A 17,344-nucleotide genomic window follows, 5' to 3' on the forward strand; every position below is an offset into this window, starting at 1 on the left:
GGTGAGTAGTAAACCCCGTGACAGGGGGCTAGAGTTCAAAATTAGCTGTTAAATGTCATTTTAATGAATAGTTTTGCACGTGGACTAAATTTGTCCATGTCTACTAAAGTGAGAGATGAGTTTCTGTTCCAAGCTTTTGTTCTCCTTATTAATGCGATCTCTAATTTTGGAGGGGAAGGGCACTATTTCCCATCTGCAAAGCCTAAATTGTCTTTGCCCATGAAGTACACCGTATCTAGCACCATTGGGTACAATCCCTGTTAGAGCCCTTTCGTGCTGCTCTAACATCATCAGTAGTAATCACTTTCATCCTTTATAAAGGTAGTTGTGAAGAGCAAATATAGATCACATCAATTGGCAACAAATGGGGGAAGGGATTTTGAAAATGGCTTCCCCAGTAGAGGAAAACCCCAGAAAATCCTGTAAGGGTTGAATCCTCTTCACCCTTCCATCTCCAGGTTCATATTTCCAGTTATTCACTTCCACCCCTGAAAGCACAGAATTAAAGGCGCTAGGTTAAAAATATATCCGCCTCCTTCAATGTACCTTCAGAATTACCGTTGGGCAGTAGTTAGCCCTTTTACAAAATCACTAGCCACCATTATTTTTCAACATATTTTTAAAATCCAGATTTCTCGTCCATGAAGATGGGTCACAGGATTTGCGAGTGTGCTGGGCACAAACACAGATGCGAGAAGCCATGTTCATGTCTCCAGGTCTCATAGAGCATATTGAAATCCCCAGGCAATCGGTATTTGAAAAGCATTTGTATGAGTCCAACCTTTCATCCCTGGCATATCCTGATCCATGTGGGAACACAGGGGCAGTCTCCTGAGCTCCTCACCAGGAGGAAAAACAAATCTCTGCGAGAAGCTTGTGTGACACATAAAGAGTTCCTGCAAGTCTGAGGATACACAAGGATGGCAAATGAAAAGGGCCACACCTTTGCAAGACATCATGGCAGCCAACTTCCACCTAGTCAATGAACAAGGAATGGGGCTCCTCCAAATCGCAACACTCTGCTTTGCCTGGGTGCGCGCTGCCTGACACAGCAAATGACAAACTGCACAGGGGTGTCCTGAACTGATGAATCATCTAGTAGATCTTCCCTGGTCAGTGCTGCATGCTTTTGGGCCTCAAAGAAGGGGATCTTCCTCCCAAACTGGAGAGAGCTTTGGGACAGCAGCCCGGAGAACAAAAAGGGCCCGAATTAAAATTCCGATTGTGTATATTGTGTTGCTAACCATATCAGGTGGAACTGATGGAAATTTTTTTGACAGAACAGTTTTCCGTCGGACAATGCTGCTTTGTCGCAACAGGAATGCAGCTATTTCAATGAAATATTCGAAACACATTTTTTTTTCAATCAATTTGAATTGAAAATGGCGTGTTTTGTTTTGACTTTATTGCTTTGTTTCCTCTTTATCATTTCATTTCCATGATTCTAACATTTTTAAAAAACTTGTTATTAATTGTATGTGATAATGTTTTAACCTTATTGAACCATTTTGTTTCAATAAGGTCATTTAAATGGTTCCAAATAAAAAAATCTTTCAGAATTTCCACTTTGCCAAATATTTCAAATTTCCAACTTTGCCTCCCAATTCAGGACGGAAACAAATTTTGAAATGTCAGCATTTCCCACAGGATGGAAATCCCATTTTCCCACCAGCTGTACATGAAGCGAGGAAAGGCTAACCAGCAGGTGTTCCCCAGAGTAGAACTATGTCGACATCAGGGCCAATGAGATGTGGGGAAAGCCGGTACAAATTACCTGGGCCCAGCGGTCTGGAAGGAGGCCAGGGGTCCGGCTTTCCTGGCTTCCCCCCACTCTCGTCGGCCCTGTTTAGCCGGTCTGCCCTTGCTGGGGGGCCCGAAAAAAATTTTCACCAGGGCCCGAAGCTGCTCTCGGCGGCCCTGGTCGACAGTCATGTTTTCAAGTCCTGGTCATCACAAGGCCATCAACTCCTTGTTTATTTCCCCATACAGGAAACTTAATCACAGTTACAGCCCCAAAATGTATGCGTTTATCAAAAGGAGCAATTTATACAGCAATTATTCTACTATATCATTAAATGTTCTGGATTATGTGGCTGTTGTTGTCTTTTAAATTTCTGATAAATATGTTGTTGACAGCCAGCTGTTCTTTTCAATGGACCACAACCAAGCCTCCTAGAGAAGCACATTAGTCTGCATGCATCCATCCACTTTATTTATGGCAGGCAGTGCAATTACAATAACCATCTGCAACTGCAGCCACTCTGTTTTTTAAGAAATGAGATGCACCACTAACAGGACGGTGAAGGAGGCTGCCGTTTCAGGTACATTAACTCCTTCATAACCTTAGTATGTTTAAAGTCACAGCAAACGGGCTTTTCTGTCTCGGAGGTAACTTCATATTATTTCTGTGCTGATGTCAGATCGTCAGTCATCATTTCAAAGCAATGCTGGCTGTTAATAGTGGACTGTGCCCAGACACAGCTCTGAGCAAGGGGCAGGATGTTAACTGCACCCCTGAGGAGCAACTCCAGGAGCTGATGGGTCTCAGCCACCACCTAAACCTGGATTCCCTCCCTTGCTTGCTGTGTGCTCCTGGGAGGCAGTAATTTGCTACTTGCGTCTACCCCAGAGCAAACTACGATCCCATCTGCACTAGCTCAGTTATTGTGGCCAATGAGTAGGGAGTGACGGAGTCAAGGCATCACCGTTTCTTACCATTCCTCACCCACCCTGCTCCAGGGATGGAGTAAGCTAGCTAATAGCCCTGTTTACGTCTACATGTCCAGACCCAATGGCTGGGTAGCCCATGCAGAGGACAGATGTTTAGTCTGGGAATTGGTCCTGCTTTGAGCAGGGGGTTGGACTAGATGACCTCTTGAGGTCCCTTCCAACCCTGATCTTCTATGATTCTTTTAGTCGCACTGCTCCAGGTCAATTCTAATATTCCATCACTTCTCACCATATTTGTTTTAACAAAAAGCCCCTAGACATAGCTTATCATTCTGAGGAGCTTTCCCTGGTGTTTTGCTTTCTCCTGAAAACCATGTGGAACCCTCCTGTTTTTCTCCGCTGTCCCCACATTCTAGTCTACTGTGATTAACCTCCAGCATTAAGCTCAATCTAAATGCGGACTAGAAAGCCATCCATGTCACAATCCCACCCTTTGCGGAACTGCCATGGGATTTCCGCTTCGACGGACTGACAGGGCCTCTTCCAGCTTGAAACAGTGCGGGGTGTAATGGCATACTAAACTGTACTATACTGTTCAGCCTCCAAGAGTGTGTGTAAAATAAGCTAACCTTAGCCGGACCTGGCAGAGCGTTATAGGATCTTATGATGAACTCAGCTGGTTTGTAGAAGCAATCTCTGCGACCATGTCTGGTGCAGAAGTACATGATAGGTGAGGTTCTCAAAACCGCTGAGCGTCAGCCTAGCTGGGCTGCTGCCAAGGGGAATGCTATCAGTTGCTGCAGAATTTACAGTAACTAACAATGAGCTAAGACTGGCTTTGTGTGGGAGGGACGTAGCTCTGAGTCTATCATGAGTGATGTACTTTGCATTTTGAGAATGGGAAATACACAGGGGCCCATTGCTAACCCGCCTGGAAATCTCTGCAAAACAACAGGATGCTTCATTGTTGCAGTGTGCTAGCACGGAGAGTGTCCACCTGGGATTAAGAGTATGTCTACAAGGCAAGCGGGAGGTGTGATCACAGCACGTGTGGACATACCTGAGCTAGCTTTATCCTAGCGAGAGCAGGTATTAATAGCGGGAAATGGATATGAAGATATTTGTTCAAAAACACACAGCAGATCATGGAGAAGAATCCAGGTCTCCTGAGACATAGCTCTAGCCACTGGACCACACAACTGCTTTTATACCACCAACATATTTCATTAGCTTTGAGGGAATTACAGGGTGAGGGAGAAGAGCTTTTTCAGTGATGTGGGAAAGGTGAGGGAGCTGACACAATTAGCCAGATTAATTATTAAATAAAACAAGACACTTAAGTCTCAAAGAGCAGATGGCATTGTCAGCTTGAGGCAGTTGGAGATGTTTGATGCAAAATCCCCTTCGGGTATGAAGGAAACAGCCATGAAGGACTGTCAGAAATATCAGACCGAGCGCAATCCTTGGTACTACTACCCTTGCGTGGCTACATCTTATCTTCTGTGACAGACCCAGGCCAGTGGGGTACAGGAGTCTGGTAGAGGGCAAATATACTGGTCACTGGATGAGTAGTTTTCTGTTCCCTGAGTGACCAGAGCAGGGGCTGCACTAGAGTAATCAGGAACCTGCTAGAACCAGTTAAGGCAGGCAGGCTAATTAGGACACCTGGAGCCAATTAAGAAGAAACCGCTAGAATCAATTAAGGCAGGCTAATCAGGGCACCTGGGTTTTAAAAAGGAGCTCACTTCAGTTTGTGGTGTGAGTGTGAGGAGCTGGGAGCAAGAGGCGCAAGGAGCTGAGAGTGAGAGGGTGTGCTGCTAGAGGACTGAGGAGCACAAGTGTTATCAGACACCAGGAGGAAGGTCCTGTGGTGAGAATAAGGAAGGTGTTTGGAGGAGGCCATGGGGAAGTAGCCCAGGGAGTTGCAGCTGTTACAGGAGGCACTATAGACAGCTGCAGTCCACAGGGCCCTGGGCTGGAACCCGGAGTAGAGGGCGGGCCCGGGTTCCCCCCAAACCTCCCAATTGACCTGGACTGTGGGTTCTTCCAGAGGGGAAGGTCTCTGGGCTGTTCCCCAACCCACATGGTGAATCTCTAAGGCAAGAAAATCTGCCAAAAAGCGCAGGACCCACCAAGATAGAGGAGGAACTTAGTCACACTTCCCATGGCATGAAATGCAGGCTTGTATTCAAAGAAATGGTGAGACACTGAAAGGTGAAGGGCTAATAATGGGAGATGAAATGGATGCAGCCAAATAAAGGCCAATATACATTGCAAAAGCTAATGAAGTGAAAGAATGGTTAATGGATGGCAGGTGTGAGCAACAGGAAAGGGAACTGAATGGTTCATGTGTACACACTACCACAGTCAACCATCTTTTAACGTTTACCAACAATGCTGCTCTGTAGCCATCTGTGTAACTCTCTTCCCTCCTCTCCCACCAGTTGGTTCACTTTCTTCAATGAATGTTTCCCCTGGCGGTGACACATCTAGACTTTGGGAGCTTCTAACTTCGTTCTGCTTGTCCCTGCCACCCTCCTGCAGCTGGACTTCTGAATGAAAAGGTCCCCTGACCCATGTGGGACAGGAGTTTGGGCCACTGCCTTCACAGGAGGCTGCTACTCCCCCAGTCCTCTGTGCCCTGTGAAGCAGAGGGGATGAGCATGGCACTGGCAGACAGGCTTGGGTGGGAGGCAGGAGCAGGCCAGGGCCTAGGGCTAGATGGGACAGATGTGTCTGTAGTTTTAGGCCAAGCCCCAGCTTCCCCAATACAAATTGCTGGGGCAGCTCCTACCAAGTGTTGTCCCTCGGAGGGTGGTTTCAGTGGAGCCATGCTACCAAGCAATGGAGGGGCTGGGTCCAGTGGGTGACAGAACAGCAGGAAAGGCACAGGGCCTCTGTGTCCATATCCAACCCCCTCTGAAGAGCCTTGGGGGGCATCTACATTTGGTGGGATAGTCCTGAGGCAACCCCCACCAACCTACCACATGGCTAAGCATGTCATTAGCATCTGAAAGATTTCACTTCATCCCATGGCTTGTCAAACATGCCCTGTCTCTGGTCAGGCCGCCCTCCCACCCCATTTATACATTGCATGCTTGTCCTGCAGCGTGCTCCAAGCGTGCGATGTATGTGTAGATAGGTGCATATGTAGATAGTTCATTACCATGAACAGCACCCCCTACTGGCAACTGAGAAGAGATAGGCTTGCCCACTGCAAATGGTTTCCTGTGTCCAGCTCTCAGCAGAGAGCGTGCAAATGATCTGCCCACTACCCCTCGCTGTGCAGAGCTACCAGTAAAGTGAAATCCTTCCCCCCACCCCCCATTTATGCCAATGAGAGCTTTGCCTTTGACTTCAGCAGGGCTGGATGTCACCCCTCCGGTTGAATGATCCTTACTCCATACCCATTTGTACTGGAGCACAACTTTAGGACGCCGACATGTGCTCTCCATAGGGTTGCCAGGTGTCCGGTTTCACCCAGAGCGTCCGGTCAAAGTCTGGTTACCTGCAGTAACCGGTCTCTGCCACCGGGAGATGGGAAGACCAGCAGCGGCTGCTGGTACTTGGAGGAGCGGCTCTGCTTCGCCGCTGCTGCTCTTCCCGCCAGCCTGATGGAGAGAACTAGCTGCTCACAAACCGGGCTCCAAAGTAGGTACCGCCACAGTCCGGGGGATTTGTGTATCTGTCTCCCCTGGTCCCGCTGTGCCCTGATTTCCCTGCCCCAGCCCCTCAGGCTCTGTGTCAACTCCTCTGAGCCCGGCTCTGCAAGCAGCAGGTGAGTCCCAGGGGATGGGGGAGTGAGCAACTGGGGCGGGAGTGGAAAGCAACACGAGTGGGGAGGAACAGGTGGGGCAGGAGGCGGGGACTTGAGGGGACGGGTGTTCAGTTTCAGGGATTAGCAAGTCAGCAAAGGCTTGTGTGAGCAAAGGCACAGCAAGCTGCCTGCGTTTTGCTCACTTTTCCTCCTTTGGGCACACAACACAAGAGCCACTGGCTGCCGAAACTCGGTGGGAGACAATGGCTCTATTTGCTTTCCCCCGCAACCCTCCTTTTTTTCACCTTTTGATCATCCTCGAGCCTGTCTGCTAATGTGAACATTTTTATCGACGAAAATGAATGGTGATTTATCCAGCCCCGTCTGCTGCTGCATGAAATTTTTATGTCTGGTGACCTTGTGTGTGTCCTTAATCTCTGCCAAACAAGTTCCTCTCCTTATGTCATAACTAATGCATCAATCTGATTTTCTTCACCAAAAACACTGCCCATCTTTCCCTTGCGTTGGTCCCCTTATCTCCAGTAGGGCCGTTTTGCTGTCGCTATAGCAGCCTATTGATTGTATGTGTCAACCGTTACATCTGTGGGCCACTGAAGGATTTGATTTTAGTTCCGTTTGTGCAACAATATCTGAAAAAATGACCACTCTTGGGAGCCGCTTGGAAGCAGGCGTCTTGTCAACATGTTTTATAATGCGTTATTCACATATAATTGCAGCGCAGCAATGTGATTACATCAGTTAGCTCCTTTGGCACCCGGAGATAGCCGCTCGGCTAATGTATGCTTCGGCAGACCTGGGAATATAATAAAACTATGCTAGGCATCATTGCCCTATAGGCTGTTGCACTTGTCCAGATTTAGTGCTCTTGTATAAACTGTGTGCCAGTAGATAAAAGGAAACATTTTTCTAAGCAGTTGCTAACCGTTATTGCTGATGTCTTTCTTTTCGCATGGGGCAATTCCCTGCACGCGACAGCTGGGAAGAGGCACTGAGTGTGGCAATGCCTGTTCGGTAGGATGGTGCACCAACAAGTCACAGAACCCAAAACACTTACATTGAGCCATGCTTAAAGTATGGGCGGGGAGGGCAAAGGGTCACAGGCTAACCCCCGTCGTACCAAAGCTTCTGTTCCTGGGTTGTGCTGCCTCCCCTCCACCCACATGCACTCTAAGCAATGGCACTGAGCGAATGTTATTGGCACCCCAATACTAGTAGGACGCACCAACTGGCTATGACACTCTCTCTCACCCTGTTGGGACCACGACATTATTTCAGCCCAGCTCAGCTTCTGCAGGGGAGAGAAAGAGAGACCAGCGAGTGTCCCTCTTTCATTAGAGGTGGCTCTGAGGTCTACCCTAACTCCCACAGCCCAGCCTGAGCCCCACATCAGAGCTGCTCACCGAGCCAGTGTCCACCAGCTGCCCGGGGCAGAAATACCCTTTCCACCTAGTGGGGTGACGGTGGCATTTTACCCAGTGGGTGCCTGCCATGCATGGCAATTATGGGGGGCCTTCATCCCAGCTGAGAGGGGAGGCTGGGCCAGAGGCACCAGCAATGCGAAGTTCGGCGGCAGCATGGATCTGTCTGAGGGTCCATGCTGCAGACATGGGCAATGCCAGCGTTTGCTCCACTATTTCTAACCCATCACTTTACAGTTTAGCTTTGGCCTGGAAAGTCAATTACCTATCTGAGCAGGCTGCTGCTTTACCCCATATTCATTGTTATCATGGGAGCACTTAGACATTCCATTGTGCCAGGCTTTGCACACACTAGGGAGCGAGTGTAAGCTCTTTGGGGCAGAGGCCATCTAAATAGACAAGGCAGAAGGAAAGCAGTGATTTGTTCAAGGCTAGACAACAACCCATTAGGAAACGCAAGCCTAGAAACCCAGCCCTCTCAACTCCAAGTTCATTGCCCCAGTGCCCTGAGCCTCACTAGTCATCTTATTATACTGCTTTGTAAATATAAAGCCACTGGCCTTGTCTCTGCGTCGTGGTGCAGTGCTTTGCTGGCCCATCACGTTCCTTTCTTATTACACAAGGGGAGCCGGGTGTTCAATAACATGGGCTCTAAAACTAAAATCCCATATTTCCAGTTGGTGTGGCTATTCCTGTGTTTAAAAGCTCTTGTAGCAGCAGGAGTGGCTATAAGTCCGTATGAGATTTATATCAACCTTAAAGCCATGTCAAGCTTGTGCACGAGCCTGCCATGTCACAAGACAAAGAACAGGAATATAAGTAGCGTTGTGAAGAACGTGGTATTAGCTACTGGACCTACTCCTTTCAGGGAGCTCTTTCTGTAGCTTTTTGTTAGGACAGACACCACTAAGGTTGGAGGAGCAAAAATGTGTAGATAGGCACCATAGGAAATGCCATATTGGTTTTCAACGTGTGGTCCACAGACATCTGGAGACTGTGTCTAAGATGTGTAAAGGAGTCTGCGCCTCCATTTGAAATTCTATAGGGATACACAAATGAAGAATGGTTGAATGCCACTGCCATACTGGTCACCCCCCTGAACAAATTAGTCTAGGACAATGGCGGGTAACAACACTTTCAGAAGAGGGTGCAGAAACCCTGCAGTGACTTGTATCGAAGCTTGTCAATGCTCAACATTTCTGAAAAAAACAGGCCATTTGCTTAGGTGCCCATGTAAGGCTTCAGAAGCCTGACTTTCTGTACTTGTATTTGAAAAAAAAATCCTGGCCTTGATTTTTCCAGCCCATCTTTTAGTAGAGAGAGTTCTTAGTTACCCAGAAAAACAATAATAGATACCCACAAATAAGCACTTAGCAACATCATTCTTTCATCCCCCTTTCTGGCTTATCTTGTCACAGAGCTAAGGTACAATACGACTATGTTGGAAAAGTAGCCAAGCAGCATTGGAAGAATAAGCTTTAATGGTTTTGGCCAGAGAATTATTTCAAATAGCTTCTGGTCTGGAAAGTAGATGCTGAAGAGTGAGGCTCAAAGGAGATGGGGTATGTCTTTTTTTCTCAAAGAAGGATGGCAGGGTGGATAGTTCGCTCCACTGTGATTCATCAGACACAAATTTACCTCTCTGCTAGTCAACTGACTTCTTGTGTGACTTTAGATGAGTGACTCACTCTCACTGCACTGGCTGTGAAATGGGGATAGAGCTTTCCTCTTTCACAAAGGTGTTATGATGATAAATCCATTAACGATTATGCGAAGATCATATGTTGAGGGCAATAAGAATACATTGATGGCTTCTTTCTTGTTAGACTCTTCTGAAGTCAATGGAAGTCTTTCCACTGACTTCACTAGGCATTGGCTCGGGCCCTAAAGTCTGTTTAATAGTTAAAGAGAGTAAGTTAGGAGGATTCCAACTTCAGAAGGCCACACAAAGGGCATTGAGAAAAGATGTGATGTAAGCCAAAGAGTGGAAGAATACGAAGTTCTTGTGTGTGACAAATATTCCCTGTTGGTTAAGGATGGGTACTTTTCATTAGATATAATATTGGAGATGTGTCATCTTTAATCCATTGCTGTCAAGCTCAATTGTCAGAAAAGGTGAAATTTCTTTCCAAAAAGACACATCCACTAATCCCTGACAGAACACTGTGACCACATTCTGGTCCCTCACACCCTCCAATCAATGCTCCTCATGTGGTAATGCCCTTCAACCTGGAAAACGGCTTCAATTAAAAAAAAGCTCTTAGCAAACTACCATTTTTTAAAATTCATGGTTATTTAAAAAATTGTTATTGTGTCTCTCAGCTATAATACTCATGCAAATAGAAAGAGCAAAGCTTTTCAAGGAGATCAGTGTCAGGAAGAGACAACATGTTCATGTGATATATTTCCACCGCAGCCTGCCTCGTAATGGTGCAGAAGAAAGTGTCCAACCATAGCAGCAATTTTGAAACTAAAGTTTTCTCCCTGAGCAGAATGGTAGGGACAAAAATAGGACCGTCTGGCAAAGACTGTTTCTGCCATTAAGAATATGAGTTTCAGAAGGGAGCTAGCTAATGAGACTGCATTTTTCTTAAAATAAAAGATGCTCTTTCAGTAAGAAATTGACTAATATTGCTGGGTACTAGGGCTAGCTGGAAACAGAAATCCCTATCACTGATAAATTATTGTTACTGATTTTTTTTCCTGAATCAGGACAAACAGTCAGAAATGTGAAACATCTCATGGGAAGGGATTTCCAGAAAAAAAAATCCTTTCAACAGCAGCCAAGTGGAATCTTTTGGCTTGCCAGTTGCTGGCTCTTGTCAATTTCACTATCTCCCTGCAGAGGGAAAATTAAATTAGCAAGAGGTTTCTGGCCTGGCAGCCATCAGTTTGATTGTCCTGAGGGGGGAAAAAACCCAAATTTCCACAAAATTGAAATTTTCCAGTGAAAAGATTTTGATTTTTGCAAAAAAGGGATTTTTTCCATCAATCATTCCATTGGGAATTTCCCAACCTTATCATACCGATTTAAACTGTAAATGCCTCTGCAGTTTTTCTTGATTCTTCTGTCTTCAAATCAATTGTCAGATGGACCAAAGCAGATGCACTTTGTATGCCCAGATCCCTGTGGGGTGCTTAGCAGTTCGTCATTTTTACCACATACAAATAACCAAATGACCGGCTATTTCTCTCGTTTCACCTACTGAGCAGAAGTCTGTACGGCATGAGTGGAAAGCATCAAACAAAAAGGCTAAAGATTCATGTGTGCAGGGAAAAGAATACTCAGGCTGATCCATGTTAGGACTTTTTAAAATAAGTTTATCAAACCACAGTGGCACTGAGCAAACATGCCCACAAATCCTTCGCTCTGTGAAGGTTATTCTTATTCTTATTAAGTATGTGCATTAGGGGACTCAACCAAGACTTTTCACAACAATAAGAACAAAGAGCAGATATCCAGTCTGATGCAATCACAACCTAACATTTCATTTCAGTTTCTCTATGCAAATCCTGGAATTAACATATTGTACATTCCTCTAAAACCTTTAACGGATGCTGCTGATGAGGAATGTGTGTTCAAGACAACTCTCACAGCTAACTAAAAAATAGAAAAGATCTGCAAATAAAACATCACACAGGAAATATTAGCTTCTTGGAAAACTCTTTATGGCTTGAGTTTGCTTTGACTTTAGCAGCACTTGTAGCAACTGTAACTAGATAAATGGGTCTGTAGTTTTCTTTCCCTTCTATATTGATGTACAAGTCTTTGCATTCAGTGATTTTTATTTTAACACACTTAGCTATCACAGTAGGATCTCTTTGATATCAGGCTGCTTTATCCTGGTTCCAAGTGTGATAAAAGCCAGTTCAAAGTCATTGAATTTATACCAAACAATGTGAAATGAAGAGTATTTTGATGATAATACGAGTTTTAAAAGGGAGGGGAAACTCCTTTTATTCATCTGTCCTACTAGATGTCTTTTTGGCTATAGTTTCACCATAAAAGGATGACGTTATTACTCTCATTCCTTTATAGTCAGCTAATATCGAAAGTGGAGGATATAGTGTATGTCTTGTATGGCAGGCATTTAACTAGACACCCCAAGCTAAGATTTTTCAAATCAGGGTTCTGCACGTAGGCTCGTAACAGCACATACATACACTAAGTAAACGGCCCTATTTTCAAACATGCTGAGCACCAAGCAGCTCCAATGGTTCCCAATAACATCTGCTGGACGTTGAGAACTTTGAAACAATCCAGCCACCTGCATGTGTGGCAAAATATTGCTTTAGGGACCTAGTTTTAGGTCTTCTCTTCTGGAAAACCTTGGTTCGCCATTTGGGAGGCTGAAATGAAGAGATCTCTGTGGAAAATTGCAGGCCAATCCAGATTCTAACCCACTGAAGCAGGCATTCCCTCTTTTTAAGCTGCAAAGTTTTGCCTAATTGCATCCAAAGTTGCCATGACACAATGAGAAATTTGGTCCAGGATTTAGAACTGCCTTGGGAATGTGTGGGCTGCTAAATCATCAGACATGGGCTGCCAGAGCTAGTTGAGAGAGAGAGCGGTGGAACATCTGAGAAGGAACTGCTTCTCAGGTCTTCTCTTAAGTCTGGGGGAACAGGTTTTTAATCATGTAAAATATCATTTTTTGGTTACAGACCCATCTGCGAGGCATGTGGGAAAGGTTCGTGGGGTGTTTTTGGTTCTCACCCCCCAACCCATAGCTTCTGTCGCTGACAATGTTTCCCAAACCTAGAAGCTTGGTGAAGAATCTCCTGAGATGTGTGTGAACATTAGCTGCATCAACCTGGCATCTGAGTCAGGTTTACTTATCAGTAAGTTCACTGTGTTGCTGCCTCTCGGGCAGACAAGAAGGACCCATCTATTATTGAATTTTGCTGAGCCACTTTGCAGTCTGGTGCACCTGCATTTATTTACTAGTTGCTTCTAACAGGATCTGATTTCAGTGTCTTTGGTTGCCTTCCAAAGTTAAGCCTGTCTCCTGTTGATAGCTGGTTGCTGAGAACGACTTTTCCGGTGCAGGGTGGAGTGAGATGAATCAGTGTCAACTCTGCCTTGAATATATAATAGAATTCAAATTAATATAGCCCTCTTTCTTTGCCTACGTAATCAGGAGGCAATTGACCTATTCCCCTCTACATAGGGATCTGGATTCCAGTAATCACCCATTCCAGGGGTTAATTCCTCCTAAAGGATCTAAAGACAATGGGAGACAGGCATATATGTCTGAAGGTGTGAGACCCTTTGAATAAAGAGCCTCAGATAAACTGAGATTGAAATCCACATTCCCCAAGACAGAAGGCTCTGATGCTTAACAAGGTCTTCAAGCAATTTGAGATGAGTCGACTTGCTGGCTGGGGTACCACGTCACGGGCTGGGTGTGGTGTAGTAGGCTCTAGTGCCAACAGCTGCCTCTGACCCTGTAATGGTCTGTGTCTCTGCTTGTGACTCACTTGACTCTCTGGCCAGGTCACTTCTAATCCCCCCTCCTCCTCCAGGGTAACACAAAGTCTAACAAACAGAAGCTCAAGGTCCTCACAGCAGGTTTCAGCCCTCTGATTCTGGGCTCCGAGGTCCGTACACCCCCTTGAAAGTCTTAGGGCTTTCAAAAGTCTGTATCTCCTTAGCTCAGGGGGCCTCATGCCTCCTTCCTGTGGCTGGTAGGGGAACTCAGGCTCGCCCTCAAAACTGGGTTTCAGCTCAGTGACCCTGTATCAAGCAGGCAAGGTGTGTCTATACAGACAAGCATGCTGCTTCCTCTCTGGGCTTCTTCCTACCTCAGCCGGTCTGCAGGCCTTTCCCACAGACCCTTCCTGGGCCCCCTTCATACCTGTATCCTTCCCAGGCTCCACAGTGCCCTCTAGTCACCCATCTTTGTAAACCCCTAGAGGATAACATGGGGTAAGTAAATAGCCAACAGGGATTTGTCAAGAACAAAATTATGCCACACCAATCTAATTTCCCTCTTTGGCTGAGTTTCTGGCCTGATAGCTGGAAAGGAGGTGGGGGAAACTAGGGGTATATTTTGTCTTCAGAAAAAGAAGACTGAGGGGGGACCTGATAACCATCTCCACATATGTTAAGGGCTGTTATAAAAAGGACATTCATCAATTGTTCTCCATGTCCACTGAAGCTAGGATAAGAAGTAATTGGCTTAATCTGCAGCGAGAGAGATTTACGTTATTCAAAGATTCCAAAGCCAGAAGGGACCATTGTGATCACTGAGTCTGAGCTCCTGACCACAGAACTTCCCCCAAATAATTCCTAGGACATATCTTTCAGGAAAAAAAAAACAATCTTTAATGTAAAAGTTGCTTTCTAACTATAAGGATTGTTAAATGCTGGAATAGTTACCAAAGAAGGCTGGGAATCCTGGTCATTGGAGGTTTTTTAAAAAGGTGAGACAACCACCTGTTAGGGATAGTCTAGCTCTATTTTCTCCTGCCTCAGAGCAGGGGGGTCACTAGGGGACCTTTTGAGATCCCTTTGAACCCTATGTTTGTAAGAGTGTATCAAACACATCTTTACAAAGAATGTAATTGGAAGTTGGAACACAAAAGCATACAGCAAATACCATCTTCTAAAATAGATCTTTATTATGGGACATAATTTTAGCTAATTGGTTGCTCACAGTGATTCTGGTATATATAGGCAGCAATGAAAAAAAAATGCCAGGTGTTAACAGCTCACCGGTTTAAAAAAATATATGGGAAATTATGTATTTACATTACCAAAATTAAATGCAATTATTCTTTACATACATCATCCTTACACAGGATTTATTTGGTACGCACCATGTCACCACATGTTTCTAATCTGTTTCGGTGTAATCCGCTACATTTCACTGAAAGGACTAAGATATGTGCATCTCCCAGGACTTATGGGTCCACCAAAGATGTTGTCATAGGCAAAAATTCATATATGCCTTTCCCTTTCATCATTACCTTAAACAATTTTCAAGTCAACCTTTCTTATTCCTTTCTCTTTCTTACCCTCACCATATAACCAAACTCAGTTGTTTTCTTCCTTTCCAAGTTTTTAAAACAAAATATTTCACTCTACCTACCAGTCTAGCAGAATTGCTGAAACTTACAATGTGTCTTGGCTACTATTTCACTTGAATATTTATAACAGTCAACACACATAAATTGTTGCTTGTCTTGCTAACAGGATAAACACTGCAAGCCTGTAGATTAGACATTTGAAGAGGGATATGAACCCAATTTATTGGACAAATTAACTTTGTTAGAGCCCTTGAGCACAGTGCCGCTAGGCAAGAGAACAGTTTCTCTCAGAGCCTGAACTTGTCCTGCTTTGCTACTGTAGCTTGGTTCTACACTCATCATTGAAGTTTTCAGCCAGGCTTTTTAACCTGCCATGAGGATGTGAGAAGCATCTATTAAGGTGCCAAATAAATAGAATGAAGAACTGAAGATGTGGGGTTTCGTGCATCAATGCTTCAGGAGGCAACTCTGGCCCCTTTGCTCTCCAAAGCTAGTATAATTCCATCAGACCTTGCTTCTAAAAATTGTGTTACTCCGTACTAAAGGAGCCATTGCCCTGCAAATGAATTTACGTAGAGTTTCCAAGGATTTGAATAAAAGCCCTTCCCTTTGAAAAGAATGATGACACTCAAAAAAGAAACCAAAGAAAAAACTGACTAAGCAACTCAAACCAGGGCTTGATTTCCAAAAACAACCTCAAGATGCACGCGATGCCAAATGAGATCCATGAAGTGTTGCCCATTTGCACGAGCTGAGTACCTGTCCTGGCATGTTTGAACCAAGATAGGCCCTGAATTCTGGTGGGGATCCTCTCCCTTCCAGTAATGATTGGTATTTAGGTACAGGTTACATCTCAAGATCTCAAAGTGCTTTATAAACAGAGGATAAGTGTTAGCCTGAGATGGAAAGTCTGAGGCACTGAGAGGTTACAGACCAATTTGTGATCCCATTACTGACACTGAGTAGAACCTTACTGCACAAACAGTTCCATTAAATCTGTTGTGATTAATTCAGCATGAGTGATTTCCTCATGGCAACAGAGCACATAAATGGCAAGGTGGGCCATACTTGGGGTGACCCTAAACCTGGGACACCCAGAAGCCGGGAGGGGAAGAGAGGGATGGATCACACCATAATTGCCCTGTTTTGAGCACTCCCCCTGGCGCTCTGGTACCAACACAGTTGGAGACAAATACTGGGCTAGACGGACCGTTGGTCTGACCCATTGTGATAGTGTCTATGTTCATAAGACTGGAATTAGAACTTCATTCGCCTGATCCTCACTCGATCCACTTAGGCCATGCTGCCTCCTGGAAAAAAACAGACTTCTCCACAGTGCTGACTTTAAGCCAGTTTGCATCATCAAACAACTTGCTAGTAGTCAGGAATTGGTTCAGGAAAACAAAACTGCAAAGCTACCCTAATTAATACTGTATAAACCAACACTGTTTGGTGGTACAGCTTAGAGGGATTTACACAGAACATGCTGCTTTGAATACAATTAAAGCTGTGGCATTTCCTGCAATGCAAAACACTCAGAATCTGATCTGCATTTGCTATTGAACCTTAAAGGGGCCAGCTCCTCACAGGGAGTAAATCAGCATCACCCCACGGGTGAAACAGAGCAACACCCGTTTACACCAGCTGGTGATTTGGCCCAACATTCACAAGACAGAGTTTCCTGTCTTCCTGATTAGCTCCATTGCACAAGCTCTAATTAAATCGTATCATCTAACACAAACCGAGGGTGCAAAGCCAGATTCTGTTCACTTAATTCAAAACGCCCCATTCTGATGTTAATTGTCTGAAAACGATACTCAACAATTCTTGCCCAAGCCTTCTTTGGTTACTAAATGAAAGGGTTCATTTATTTCCAGAATCAGTTCTCAAACAGTGACTATGGGCTGCTAGTGCTTGAAGAGCTTAGAAGATGAATGGAATCATGGCTGTTTTCCTAAGCGCACCCATATTATATTTCTTCAGGTAAAGCCTGTGTTTCTTTTGGGCCCAGAGGGACATCTGGATGGCCATCAGGAAAGCAAAGATTCCAACTGCAAAGAAGAAAATGTGTGTCAACAACATTCATATTTACCATGTTTTAAATTACATTTCTTAAGCACATCTGTGTATCTTACATACCCCCATCATTGTCTACAGCTGGGTGGGAAATGGTTTTCCCATCCTGGGAGAATTTTTGAGACCTTCACCATATTTCCTGTTTACAATTAGGATGAAACGTTGAAAATCTAAAAAATGTTCATCGGAAAAGAAATCGGATTGGGTCCATTGAAACATTGAGCTTTGATTTTAACCTTTTTTACATTTTTTAAAATTCACTGTAAATTAACTTACATTTGAAACAGAAAGTTGTTTCACACCAAAATCAGAAATTTTGTTTTGCCAATGTTGAAATGGGATGTTTTGACAATTTCAAAGCTTTATACCC

The 17,344-nt window shown here is 44.8% G+C and overlaps 1 protein-coding gene across 2 annotated transcripts in view; it reads right to left on the reverse strand.

Annotated features, from left to right (window-relative positions):
• Nucleotides 1-14,465: 14,465 nt before the first annotated feature.
• The window catches only part of TECRL (trans-2,3-enoyl-CoA reductase like), a 107,626-nt gene continuing 104,747 nt past the window's right edge, over nt 14,466-17,344 (reverse strand). For both annotated transcript variants that reach the window (XM_034771756.1, XM_034771757.1), the window contains one exon: nt 14,466-16,949. In XM_034771756.1, the coding sequence (XP_034627647.1) occupies nt 16,822-16,949 (128 nt within the window). In that variant the 3' untranslated portion in view covers nt 14,466-16,821. The remainder of the gene's footprint in view (nt 16,950-17,344) is intronic.

Source organism: Trachemys scripta, chromosome 5 (genome assembly GCF_013100865.1).
Source record: "Trachemys scripta elegans isolate TJP31775 chromosome 5, CAS_Tse_1.0, whole genome shotgun sequence".
NCBI lineage: Eukaryota > Metazoa > Chordata > Testudines > Emydidae > Trachemys > Trachemys scripta.